The sequence below is a fragment of the Pempheris klunzingeri genome, chromosome 22 (assembly GCF_042242105.1).
Source record: "Pempheris klunzingeri isolate RE-2024b chromosome 22, fPemKlu1.hap1, whole genome shotgun sequence".
NCBI classification, from domain to species: Eukaryota; Metazoa; Chordata; class Actinopteri; order Acropomatiformes; family Pempheridae; genus Pempheris; species Pempheris klunzingeri.
Genome location: NC_092033.1, coordinates 7,802,657 through 7,817,157, shown reverse-complemented (window position 1 = coordinate 7,817,157; position 14,501 = coordinate 7,802,657). Strand labels below are relative to the sequence as shown.

General features: G+C 41.3%; 1 protein-coding gene across 1 annotated transcript in view; it reads right to left on the bottom strand.

Annotated features, from left to right (window-relative positions):
• The window catches only part of LOC139221877 (lysine-specific demethylase RSBN1L-like), a 33,546-nt gene that overhangs the window by 17,643 nt on the left and 1,402 nt on the right, over window positions 1–14,501 (bottom strand). The window contains exons 2-4 of the mRNA XM_070853824.1: window positions 8,210–8,362; window positions 2,860–3,437; window positions 2,550–2,708 (exon numbers count right to left, since the gene is read on the bottom strand). Coding sequence (XP_070709925.1) covers window positions 2,550–2,708; window positions 2,860–3,437; window positions 8,210–8,362 — 890 coding nt within the window. The remainder of the gene's footprint in view (window positions 1–2,549; window positions 2,709–2,859; window positions 3,438–8,209; window positions 8,363–14,501) is intronic.

The window sequence follows — 14,501 nt, the reverse complement described above, 5'->3', positions numbered from 1 at the left end:
GCAGCTGTCCAGTCATTTGCATCTGGAACCAAATAACAGAGCAGAAACATAAAGAGTGGAGGGATAAAAGGGGGAGAATGACAGACTAACAGAGAGAAGGGGACAAAAAAAGGACAGAGGGAGGGAGAGCTGGAGAGAAAGAAAGGTAGAGAAAAAAAATGTGAAGTGAAATCATTAATCTGTATGTGTGTGTACACCTGTGCTGTGTATATAACAGTGTGCATGCTCACATCTGTGTGTGAATGTGTGTGTGGACTGTATGTCTACTTCTCAAGGTCACTGCTGAGAGCTAGGAGGGAGGAAAAAAATTAACAAGACCAGTGGACAATGACGTTAGCCCTGCAAGGGACACTACTCTTAAAGGGACAGCTCGGGACGCAGGTTTGCAGGGAAAACTCAATTTAGACAATGAACAATTTAGATGTTTAATTCATTCATTATCTGGATATAATCTATTCCGAAGCATGCAGAGATGAAGGATGTGTTTGTTGAAGACGAACTGACAAAAACTGAAACAAACACACAGAATAACATTATGAATATTTCATTATAAGAAAAATATCCAGAAGGAGCGCGATAGGGAGCATAAACTGCTCTGCCCCCTGTAGTACCACACACACTCTCACACACACACACTGTGGTAGTTGGTGCTGTCTGCACTCACATTGAAAAAGAGCAGGCAGTGTCTCTATACAAAGCCACTCAGGAGGTTTGAGGCAACAAAAGGCTTTTCATTAGTGAACTATAGACATGGGACAACTCTAAATGAAGAGGTCTAGCTGTGTCGCTCTTTTCAGAGGAGACAATCCAGACAGACAACACCAGCAACACACACACACACACTTCTTGTTTTTCCAGTTATCCTCAAAAGGTTGTGTAGTGTTGAGGAGAGGCATCCGACAGCTGCTCCCATACTTGTGTTTTTGAAAAGAAAAGAAGAAAGGCACTCTTTTTTTGACACCCTAACCTTTCTGACAGCAGTCATCTCACAGTCTATAATTTCACTTCTTGTTTTTTTCATCTTTTTGCTACCTTTTCTGTCATTTCCCCATTCTTATATCAGCCTCTTCATGTTTCTCTCTGTGTTTCACCTTTTGTATCTTTTGCTGGCTTTCCTCTTCTTTTACCTCTCTAATATGTTGTCCTCTGGCTCTCTTTTCATGCTCTCACTTCAACTTTGCTTTGTCAGATTAAGTACTACAGTGAGAGCAGTCGCCACCTGCACACTGCACACAACCACGCCGTTGTTGTTAATGTTGTCATCTTGTCGGAAAAATCAGACATCAGTATGAATGCCAAAAACTGTTTAACGCTGTACAGATGGAGGCAGATGCTTCAACCAGATGGTTAAAGCCTCAACAATGCAATATTTTCATCCACACACAGCAGTCATCTGGTCTTTTCCTTCAATCGATCTCTTTCCTTCCACCAGCATCCCACAACCTCTTTCTGGACTTGTGCTGTATCTAAATCTTTCCTTCCCTCAATCCACCCACGTCTCCATTCATCTCCTGAGTTTCTTTCCCTTTCCCTTCTTGTACCCTTTTCATCAGCCTCCTTGTATCATTAATCTTCAAGGGTTCAGTTATTATGGTGGCAGATGTGAGGTTATATCTTTACAGATGGAAACCAAAGAGCATGTATTTGTATACATATTCTCACTCTCTGCTATCTGTGAGTATGTGTGTGAATATTTCACATAAGTGCTCCTTAAATGTAGATGTGTGCTGAAAAATGAAACTGTACTGTACTAATAGTTTTATTTAACTTTGTTCACATGTGCAAAGTGCTGACCCAGAAGTCAAGCCACTCATGACAAACACAAATAACATAAATCACAAACCTGTTAAATATGTTTTGCACAAATATTTGTGAAAACACAGTACACCAAGCCACACAGACGCAGAGCTAAAGAGTCTCAAACCAAACTTATCCTGGCACCACACCAGAGCTGGCAACAGTGCAACAGTGCACCGGCCTCCACATCTTAGAGTGTGTGTGTCTGCATGAGGGCAAAAGAAATACAACGTAGACAGTTGCAACTGTACCCTTCCATCATCTTATCCTGTTGCACTCCACTTACAGTGTGTGCCCTCCATCATGTGACCTCAAATTACTCTTACTGCATCATGTGACTTCACCATAACAGACCACAATGGCATCAGACAACCTCCTGGTGCATGAATCACGTAAATGGAAATCCCATGGCTTTGACATGACCGTTTATCAACAGGTCCTGTGCTGATGGACAGTTCTGATATTCAGCCAGATAGATTATTCACAAGGGGCAGAAAGTAAGAGGCTTGGAAGCGCTTGGTCTTTGCTATTTTAGACTTCAGACCCTTTTTCTTAACTTTTCATGTCTGAAAGCTCACCATCTGCTCTGTGCTCTCTGTGCCTACTGCTCCAGAACTGAAGACCAAAGACAAAAACTGTTCAAATATGTCAGTTCAGCTGCAGCACTGTTTACGTCTGTCGCACCACCATCCCAGCCACTTATCTGTCTTTCAAACTAACGCTTGATGTGTGTGTGACTGTGTCTGACTAACCTGAGAGTAGAAATTAGCCATAGTGGTGGTTTCTATGTCCTTCTTTCCCAGTATTTCAATTTTGACTGGAGCTGATGGGAACTTGCTTGAGAAGTAGTCCAAGAAGTCAGGCAGGTAGCTTGCTTCCCCGTGAACAATTCCCATGACGTAATGAGCTGCCTGGAAAACATGGTCAGTGGTGTAATTAAAAAAATATTGATGTTTTAAATATTGGGGGGAAAACACATTTTATTGTATTCATACAGCTGCTGCAACACACTGCACTGAAGGCAACATTCATAGATCAATCTGTTCAATATATAAGCCGTACCAGGGAGGAGTCCTCGCTGAATGCCAGGGTGACAAACTCCTCTGCAAATCTCTGCCTCTGGCCCATTGAGAGAGAAGAGAGCTGGGACACGTAGGCGTGGGCAACCAGGGCCCCTCCATTAGGCTGGTTCTCTATGTGGATGTACGGGGCAAACTCCAGGCCCGCCATGCCAGGATAGGTGCACTGCGGCTGGTGTTTGGTCGGGGAAGGTTGTGGGGTCTTGACGGAGGATGACAGAGAGTTGACGGGAGAGGAGTTAAAGAGGGATTTGGAGGCGAGAGAGGGAGAGGAAGGTATGAGATTTGAGGTTTTGTTGTTAGTTGGAGCATAAACAGGGAGAGGGGATTTAAATGGAGAAAGTGGGGAGCTGCAAGTGGGATCGGAGGACGAGGAAGAAGAGGTGGGGGGTGGTGAGGAAGAGGGGAGGAGGAGCAGGCCAGCGCAAATGGTCTGGCAGGAGCGGTGGTACATCTTCACTCGTTTGTGCTTCTCCCCCTCTTTGTGTTTCTTCTTCTTTTTCTTCTTCACCTTTTTGATTTGCAGCTCCTCTGAGTTGATCTTGGCTTTCTCTTTTTCATCTGGACAGAGTGACAGAGAGAGCAGAGAGGGAAGCATCTTATTAATGGGAAGGAAGAGACTTTTTAAAAGGAAAGGACATTCTTAAAAGATCAACACAGAAATCTGAAAAAAATCTCATTTTGAAAAGGCTTGAAGGGAGTGGGGAGACACATCATTCAAGTGAGGTAAGCTTGGTAAAAAAGTCTGGTGTCTGATGTGTGATGGATCAACAAACCAATTCTCAGCCCTTTTCATTCCCCTGCTGTAAGAAGACACTTTTCACTGTACTTTACAGTCAATAAGCTCCTCTTGAGATGAAAAAGCTTCCAGTAAAAACTATAAATGAGGAGTTTATTATGCTCCAGAATCCATCAAAACAGGTTTACAAAAACACAGAAAAATGCTAAACTTCACTTAATCACCAAGACACACTGATACCTGATAAATTCCCTATTTAAAAACCAGAATGTGTCCTAACTATTTTAAGTACGTGTAGACAGATGACTCATAGCTTTTTCCCAGATGGTGTGCATCTCCTGGGATGCATACATAAAGTAAATTGAAGAGCCCTGAAATGGAATCCCTTAAGAAAAGCAGATATGTCTAAGCCAGGAAACAAGCCTCTGAGTGGCATATCTGAACAAAGATAATACTGTACATGGTAGACAGTCTCTTGAATGCCTGAGGCAGGACAAAGTGGAACATGCAAATTTATGCACAGTGCTACTGTATGTATTTGTCACTGTGAGTGTGTGTGTGTGTGTGTGTCGGAGCTGTTCATATCTATTTGCAAATGTGTTGTCGGCTGGTTCATTCTTAGCCAGCGGTTGTGTAAACAAGTGGACATGTATACATTTACTGTATATGTGTGTGTGCGCACACGTGAGTCACTTTGATAGAGTTGCCGCTGCCTCAGCACAATTCAAATATCAGCCATCATCTCATTCACACACACACACACAAACACACGCACAACACGCACTCCTTCAATCTGGTTTGTACCCCACACACGTTCGACGCCAGATAAAGCAGGAATGAGAGACAGAATGAAAAGAAGCAGAGAGAGTAACATAATGTGTATGTGTGTGTGTGTGTGTGTGTGTGTGTGTGAGAGAGAGAGCAATAAAGAGAGCAACAGCAAGAAGGTATTTGCAGTACAATACCCAAGCTACTAATCCAAAAGCTTAACCCAACAAGTCTCCCCTCCCCCAGTTCTCCCCACATGTACACACACACACACACACACATTTATTCACAAATCTTAATCTTCATCAATCCACAGAAGAGCAGCGGCGATATGGAGAAAATAAGTGATGAGTGATACATTTGTTGGATGTTGTGATGCTGATATGAAATGTAATGAACAGATCCAAGGATGAAATCTCACTGCCTCACGCTTGGGCAAACTTCTAGTGTGGATACTGGAAATCAATCTTGTTTTTCTTTGGTCATAAAAGATCATTTCAGATAGCAACAATAACAATATTCTTGTTAGTATGGTTCTGTCTATTTCTTGGAAATGCCCACTAAGATTTAAACACAACTATTCATGTATGTGTGCACATAACATGCACATGTGTACTGTCTTATGTGAGCTTATGTGCTTGGCTTTAGCACATGTTTTACATACTCTTATTATATGTGTTATGCATTTTATTTTGTTTGTTTTGTGTTCCACTTGCCAAATTACAGAGTATGAATGTAATTTAGCCGTGAAAGCTTGTTGAGTGGAAGTGGCCTAATAGTCAGAGAAGTGATTAATCGATTATCAAAACTGCCCTGGTGCATACAAACCGGGATCTCCCTCTTTTACTTATGCACACAATCTTACCTGCGTGAGAGTCGGCCACTGGGCTAGACAGTCACGATCGGCTTAAGGTCAGATAAGTTCCCGCTCAAACAAACACACACACACACACACACACACACACACACACACACACACAAACAGCCTCAGTGGTAGTAAAGCAGCCTTACTGTCAGAATAGCTGTTTGCTGCTTATTGATTTCCTATAAATATTTCCTCTGGCTGCCTCTCTCTCTCTCTCTCTCTCTCTTCCTCTGTCGCCCTCTTCAATAGCAAACTTAACACTTTCTCACTGATTAAATTTCTGACGTTCCCTCCCTGACTTTGTCACTCCCAACATTTACAAACTTAACACTATCTGATTACACACTTACTGAAAACCTACTCTCTGGTGGGGAGAGCCTCCCCCTCATTTCTCTCCGGACTCGGATTCAATATCCCACCTTTTATCCCAGCGTGCCCCTATTATCGCAAACACACATGATTAAATACCGGGCTCTCTGGCAGGATGACTGTCCCTGCAGACTAAAGAGACACTGACTCTCCCTCTCTCTCTATTCACTTTTACAGTTCTTGCTAATACGACACTCTGAGACTGCTGAGAAGATGAACCTACATTATGACGGCGCCTGTCCGTTCCACAGAAACGATGAAGACTGAAAGAGCTAAATTAATCATCTGTAATGTTCATCTGCAGCCGCTGGCTACGGTATGTGGCCAAAGCCGTACTAAGTCCCTCAAATGTCACAGTGTGGTCATGGCATACCAGCAGCACAGAGACGCTGCGAGACCAAGTGGAGCTTTAGAACAAATCAAATAAATCTGAATAAAATTGGCATCCGTGAATACATGTCAGTGTGGTGTGTGTGTGTGTGTGAATGTCTGTCTAAAAAGGTCAAGCCAAGTGCACAGAGAGAGATGGACATGACATCACAGTGCTCTGGAAATAATTCACTACTGTCTAAAGGTTAACAATGAAACTCACCACCGCATTCATACAGCATGCAGAAGAAGACACAGACATGCAAACACACCACAGCCTCTGGATTGCTGTAAGTGGGCTTATTATTATCATATCATTATATTATTAACCTAAATTACAGTGGAGTTTACTTTTCAAAATGTTCCCATTATCCTGGACGATACTGATTAGTAAAGTGTTCAGCGGTAAAATATCCCTGTACATACTGTATGTTCTTCTGTACAATTCTTTAATAAAACAATATTTCTGTTAAAAATACAGTAGGAGACAAACACGACAGGTGTTTTCATAATGATAATGGAAATAATAAAATTAAGAACCAAAGCTGATTCATATTGTTTAAAAAATATTCATTTTAACAATGATATTTTCCAAAAAAAAAAATAGAAAAGGCTCATTTTCTCATTTGTGAAGCTGGTAGCAGCAAATGTTTTTTTCCTTATTTTCATTTAAATAAATACCTTAAATAGCTGATTAATGCTCTGTCTATCAACTAATTAATTGTATGATTGTTTCAGCATCAACTATGCCACGTTCTTGTTTTTATTCCATCTCAGTCACTGTTGAGACTGTGAAGACGAGAGAAAACCAGGGCAGACAGAAAAGCAGAGGGGACGATAAAGTGAGACAGACAGTGACAGAGGGAGAGTGAGCGGCACCAGACACATGGGCAGGCTACATCGCCCTGGCTCGTCTCTCTGCGTCTCCTGTTACGGTCCGAGCTACCAAAGGTCAGACTAAATAAACCCAGCTCGCATATTCTCCATGTGAGGAGCAGCACAGTGCAAAGGTCAGCCTACGGCCACAGATCAAATTCTCAAATGAAATAGTTCCTACCATTGTCACACTGTGTGCTACACAGGGCCTTTTATGATGACCCTACTATACTGTCACCGCTCTTTCAACACCTACCGTGATGCTTTTATGCTAAAGCATAATGATGATATACGGTACAGCACCTGATGAATGTGGGCCGGTGCCAGATGCTGGAGTACTGCCAGGGTTGGGTGTGTGCTAATATCTGGTCTCTCAGAGACCTAACTCTTCTACTCAACACATTTTAATTTCTAGCACCACCTTCCTTTTAAACTGTGTACAACGGAAAGTGACAGAAAAGACAGACATAACATGTAGCCTGTGGAGCGTGTAGCTTGGCCATGGTCCACCAGGACATGCTAAGACAATTGACTTTGCCCTAAATCTCACACCAACAGTTAATATTGACAAGAAACATGCACACATCTGCTTGGTTTTACTGACAAATTAAGAAATAAATATTGTATGTTGTATACACCAGAGTGTCAACAGGATTTAAGTGAAACATAAGAATTTAAATACCACATAAAACGCAATTTAATACCTGTTCCATGACCCTACCAGCCAAAATATAAAGGTATGATGCAAAACTAGAAGGGATGATATAGCCTACAATGATTTATTATCATATCATTTTATTCAGTACTTCCTTCCAGTACAGTTAATTCTGGTAAATGAAATTTAAGACCTTTTAATACCCTCTCAGGTCTTTCTGAGGGAACAGAATCAAGTGATTTAAGGCCTGTGATACCTTGATGTGCGATGCTGTTATATGGTTCCCATCATGTTAAACCACTATAATCTTATAACATTTTTATGTATTACTTTTAAATAAATTGTAATCTAATATAGGGGACTCACATATACCTAATGCTGCAACTTACTTAACATAATCTCTCCACCCTCTATGACTACCTGTTGTCATGTGACCAAAACTCCATACTTACTGTACACAAGGTTTTTTTGTCAATGTGCTGTTTTTAAGACTGAGCATTTGTTGTTTATCATTTAAGCGAAAATGTCAAATACTGACCGGTTATAGCTTTCATAGGCTCAAGGAAATTGTGATAGGTATTTTGTAACCTGTTTTTTTAACATGTCATGAATTAAACAATCCACTGAAAGAAAGAAAAAACCCTTCAGCCCTACATAAATCACTTGATTTGCATATATGTGTTTCCACCAACCTTTAATTGGCTGCTTGACTTCTCCGTTCTCCCTCTTGATCTCGTTGATCACTTTGTGCTTCTTCTTCTCCTTTTCTCTCTCTCTGTCTTTGACCTTCTTCTTCTCCCTCTCCTCTCTCTCTCTCTCCTTTACCTTGTCCTTGTTGGAGTGCTCTGTGGAAGCAGAGAGGAAGGTTTTCAGGTCTCGATAGTAAAAACACATTAGTATTAGCGACCAGATTTACTCTCTTGCAAACTCGCGCGCACACACACACACACACACACACACACACACACACACACACACACACACACACACACACACACACACACACACACACACACACACACACACACACACACACACACACACACACACACACACACACACACACACACACACACACACACACACACTACACTGCATTGCATTCACTTTGAGTATTTTCTTTTCTTACCTCTTCACTGAACTCTTGCCAAGTGCTTCACCTTGGCCATCACACGTTTTCTTAATCTTGTTGGTCTCCCACCTACAAAATGTTTGGCTTCTCCTTCCCTGCTGCAACAAATTCACTTCTCCACCGAGCCTCTACTCTTATCTCTCATGTTTCCACAGCACAGTAATTACCTTCCACTTCCCTTTAAGTCACTCTGCAGCTCCACACATAACCTTATGGCTACATCTCATCAAGATATACCTCACATTTCTTCCGTCAAAGGCTCTGCTGGCTTCAATATGCTGCGGTCTTTAAAGTCCTAAAATCCTCCCTTGCTTTTTGACTCATTTTATTTCCTCTTCCGGCGTTTCACTGTCTGACAGAATCATTTTGGTGTTGGGGGAATATTACAGATCTAGCAAGTGCAGTGCACTCTAATGTTGCACTTACTGCAAATCGCTCTGGATTAGAGCATCAGTTTAAAATGTAAATATCATACCATTACTCGCACCTCCTCAGTGGTAAACAGTGCTTTCTTTAAGGCAAAGCAAGTGTGGGTGGATGTAAACAAGCTCTCTCTCCCTGACCTCCAGCTGAGCGAAGAAAACATTACTTTCTTAAAATAACCTTTATTTCATTAAAATCTTTTATACCTCTCCTCTTTGAGTCTTTATTTCCTTTCATTTCCCCATAAAGAGAAAAAACTCCTTTATTTTTTGTCACATTCTTTTTCTTTCCAAAGAACTTTTTTTCTTTGAACTCAGTCAGATCCGTCTTTAAAGGGAGGCCGTGTTTTCAGAGTGCTCACTCTCCTGTGGACGTGGGGAGTGGGAAAGTGAACACAGTGGGGTTGGACTCACTGTTTGCCCGATCAAAGGAGAAACTGCTTTGAAAGTAAAAAAAGGCTAAAAGGAGCAGTAGGGAGAATTAGAAGTACATCGATACACTCTTTCTAATGATTGAATTTAAATAAATAGCTTGGTGTTTTGAGGTTTAGTGGGTCGTTTTTCTTTGCCTCTTAACATGCAGGTAGTCATGCCCCTCATACCCTGTGGTTAATAGGAAGAATGCCAAGAATGCTAACAAACCACTTTAAGAATCTGCAAAACAAATGCTGTAAAATTACCAGACACTGTAAGCTGCCTGGTAAAAAAATAAAACATTTCAAAACATCAATTTAGCTCCACAGGAAGCTGCCAACAAAATGAAGTCTCACTCAGATCCAATGCCAGATTTAAAAAAAAAACACGTCAGACCATGCCAGAACGGTAACATTCATAAACTTTAAAATTAGAGGTGATGGAAGATAAATTATTCCAGGTGGCTGACCGGGCCTTAAATACACTGGAGAACACCGATTTATCACAGCTTGAGGGAGGGGTCTTCTCCTTAGAATAAAAAGGAGATTAGCCCACAGTGTGAGAGTCACAGGCTCAAACTAGCCAGTTCCTAAAATGTAAAACAGTATTAACGTCTCAGGGCTAGAGGTGTAGATCAACCAGAAATAAATGGGATCCATGTAACTGAAACTTTCTATCAGTTTTTTCTCTCATTTGTTGTCCGACTTTCTTGCAGTAGCTGGTTTTGACGGCAAACACAGCAGGTGGTTTTCACTGTGCAGTTGATCACAGCAGAGAAAACACTTTGAAAGGTAGAGGGCAAGATGAAGGCGGCGTGCAAGCTTCAACTACACCACTACCCACTGCTATCCAACTCCTTACAGCTGGGGAGCGCAATCAGAAAGTTTGTTGTTTAAATGTAAATTCTAAGCTAACAAGCTGTCCTTAAAATCAACTTTGTTATCTAAGCCAGGTGTAAGCCTGGAGGGGGTCGTGTCTTCGGTTGCGTGTTTATCCGCAGCTAATCTCGAAAAATGCTGGTCCAACCATCCTTACATCTCTTTGTTTCCATTTATGCCTGTATGCTTAACAACCTGTCATAGTTGCCGCGATTCACAACGTTTGAAAAACCTACTTTATTGTTTTATGCCATCTTTCACTGCTGATCCATCACTCCTCTTAACCAGCCTGTAAGGGCTGCAAATCATCGACAACTGCTTCAGTTAGACGTCATAGTGCAAAAGGCATTCGGCTAGGCTGAAAACAGGCCTTTCCTGGTCTGCTCAGGCCACATTTTGGCTTTTGTCCTGGTTCAGAAAACTAACATCCAGTCTGTGCTGAACAAGCATGTTCTCTTATGTCTTGACAATATGATTTGTAGGCCATGGCCTCTCTTTAGCACCACAATACTTCATTTGTGAAGTTTGCACATTTTCCCTCTAAATTGCAGCTCTTTGGGGTTGCATTTGGCCATATTGTGATCTTAATTAATCTTGATTGAAGATGTTCAATGAAAAAATTTAATTAAACTTCCAAACATTTATGTTAATTATACAAAGGTTTCAATATCCTTTAACATTGTTTACATAACTTCTATTTATTATTCATTTCTGTGTGCTAAGGATTTGATTTCATTACTGACAAACTGTTTCCTTGAATTTCTGGACATCCTTGAATTAAATTTTCTTCTGAATCCAATTAAATAGGATAATGCAAATCCTGTTCAGGTCTTCAAAGATTAGACACAGTGAGCTCACCACCGTAAATATCACATCTTGAGGACCATGTGAACAAAATGCTGCACACTAACAAGCAAATCACATCTGCAGTACACTGAGTCACTGTGGTGTGCTGTGGTACACCGGGATGAAAGAAAGTGGGTAAAAGCCACCCAGACCAACGAGGTACGGGTGCATGAAAGGGTGAGAAAAGATGGAGCTGGCCAGCCAGACTAAGGATGGTATTTGAGATCTTTATGGACCAGTGCTGTTGGACTCACTGTAAAACAACAGGTAAACCTGCCCTCCAGGAAAATCCTGCTACTCCAGATGGTCGGCCATCTCCTGCTGGTGTGGCAAATCCATGCTTCACCATTCAAGCTGATCACAAACGAATTTAGCGATGTGATTCATACAGTCTCTCCATTGAACTGCGATTGAAAACGCAGAGTTAAGTGTCTTGTAATTTCTGGGACTGAACAAATGACCCAGCCGACAGTAACTTAATTGGGTGCTGATTGCGGCTACGCTTCATTTTCTCTCCCTTTTCCCTTCGCTGCACACAGACGAGGAGTCCCAGACGCAGTCAGGGATTCTGTCAGCATGGTGCATTTACATGCACACAAAAAAACCTAATTACTGTATTTCAGACATTTACAAGATTCACAACAACCCGACTTCCCCAATAACACAGGTTTACATGATGTGATTAATGGTCAGTGAGGTCCAGAGCAATGCAGGGCAACTTATAAGCTGACAGAAACTGGAATGCTGAATAACCAGACAATAGCTGGATTTCAGAGGATTTCGGTTCACGTCAGCTCCTATTAGTTGTAATGCTAGTTACCAAAAACAAACCGCTGGTCATATTTCTCTTTTCTAAAAACATGCTATTTTGAATCTGCCTTAATCTTAAACCTTAAATTCAGTTACGATTTATTTGAATCAAACTTACATGTGAGTAGGATCATCTTCAGGAGAACTGCATTTGGTTATAATTATAATATCAGGCTACATGTAAATGCACTGGGTGTCAACAACAGGTCATACAGCTGAATACTTGGTCTCAGTGTGGATTAAACTTGCCTGCAACCTTTGACTTAAACAACAAATTCTGTCAAACTACATCAGCGTGTCTAATGCTGCAATGTTTCCTTGTCGAGGCCCACAGCACTTAGTTAGACTCATGTCTCTTATTTCGATACTAAATGTAACCAGGAGCCACTGCTCCCTGGCAGTTTCCCTCAGCCTCGCTCCACCAGCAAACCCACCACTAATAATATTACTGCGTGATGTGATACTCTTTTGATCCTTGTAGGAAAATTCTTCTCTCCAAGGAAGGTCAGAGCACAATCGGCTTCAGAGCAACACTCCTGAAGCTGGCAGCTCTCGCTCTCTGGCTCAAGGACTCTTTCCAGCATCGGGCCCCAAACTAATGTCCTCCTGTTGAACAGCAGTCTGGGCCGGCATGCCACTCAACACACATTAGAGCAACGTGGTTGAAACTTTGTGGGGGGTTTTTTTTTTCAGTGTCACCTTAAGATGTTGACTGAGCTGTTGACTGCAGCTGTGTAAGGGTCAAGGAAGAAGATTGACACACTCTTCATGAAAAAGGAGCAGCTCAGACCGGAGCATCTTAATCCTTGAAACGTTTTTCCTCTGGATTAATGTGCATTTTCCAGGCAGCAACACTCTGCTCCATTCTATGTTCTATAAGTCCTCTTCAGATATGAGGTTACTCATAATAATTACAGTCTCCTATTGCTGGCCATTGAACAGCTCACCACAGCACTGAGAGTTTTAGTGCTTTGCTCAAGAGCATCTCAGTAGGACTGAAGAGGGAGTGCTATTATTTCTTGTTACCTATGGCGGTTTTTAGACTTTCCAAGGACGTCCAGAGATGAAAATGTTCAACCTTAATAAAAGCATTGCGGAAGTGGTTTTAAAATGATTCTTAACATGCCAGCATACGGCATTAACAGTTTTAAAATAAACTTATATAAAATAAAAATTTACCTCTTACACCAGTAATAAAACAACACTAATTAACTTTTAGTCTCATTATGCTCAAGTAAAAATGTATGGCTGGGATAAAATACATTATTTATTTAACATTCACCTTAATTTTTAAATCCAACTAGTGTGTTCTGATTGTGCGTAAGCACTAACACTAGCCTCTATCTCCCCATGAAACAATACTCACAACACAGCCTGTTTACAGCACTGTGTTTCTGATAGTGTGTTAGGGCTACAGGCCAACAACACATCTCATCCTGGTTATTCTCACTGACTGCAGTGGCTGTTCAGAGCATGTCATGACCTCTTAAACTACCCAACTGGAAAAGGGTGACATCATGTCCTCACACACACACACACACACACACTCGCATGTGTCCACTCGGTAGTCCCGCTGGTGTCTTAGCACTCACACACACATAATATTTACACACGAATGCACACGTAAAGATTTTGAGACACTGCTTTGGTGTGACAATGGCAAAACACCCACACACACAAAGAAAACATTATGATTTTTAAAAGAAAAAAAATTAAAGCTCCTCTAATGAGACAATGATAAAACAAAAAATAGTGGCTTCAGCATTGTCACCTAATCAGTCAGCTGAACTCCGCCTCAAGAAAAAATAAAATGAATATATCTTATAAAATAATGCGACATCCTGGAACATAATTGTGATCGTATTAGTGGACTGGTGCCAATTATGTCTATGATGGAAAAATACAATTATATTATTATACTGAGCCACGTGCATGCTGATAAGCACACCATCTCATATGTATGATATAAAGCATTAACATAACCTGTGCATATGGTTTGGACCTTACATGTGTTTTGACTGTAACACATTCGTAGTAACATGATGAAGTTCTCTGACTAGAAATACATTGTCTGATGTTAGGGATATTTTGATATTAAATAAGCCATTAATAAATGGTTATTTAGTATCTTTTAATGTTTAAATATCATCTTGTCTGCTCCTTAAGAGAGCATTACAGGGAACTGACAGCAATCCTTCATAACGAATACAACTGACTCTTTTACTTGAGTGAAATATTCGTGTTTTTCCCCTCCCACCCACCTAAATGACACGCAAGTGGAGATTCTGATTCAACAACACGCTCCGCTTTGCAGCAGGCTGTGAGTGTGATCTGCTCAGTGTTATAATAGAGGTTTCAGGAGTAAAACAAGTAAATGGAGGAGTGGTGGAATGAATAGAACAACTGTGGAACATGGAGTAACAACAAGCTGTGTCTGTTTCCCATACAGCCTGAGGTTACAGAGGGGGGCGTGGTGCTCTAC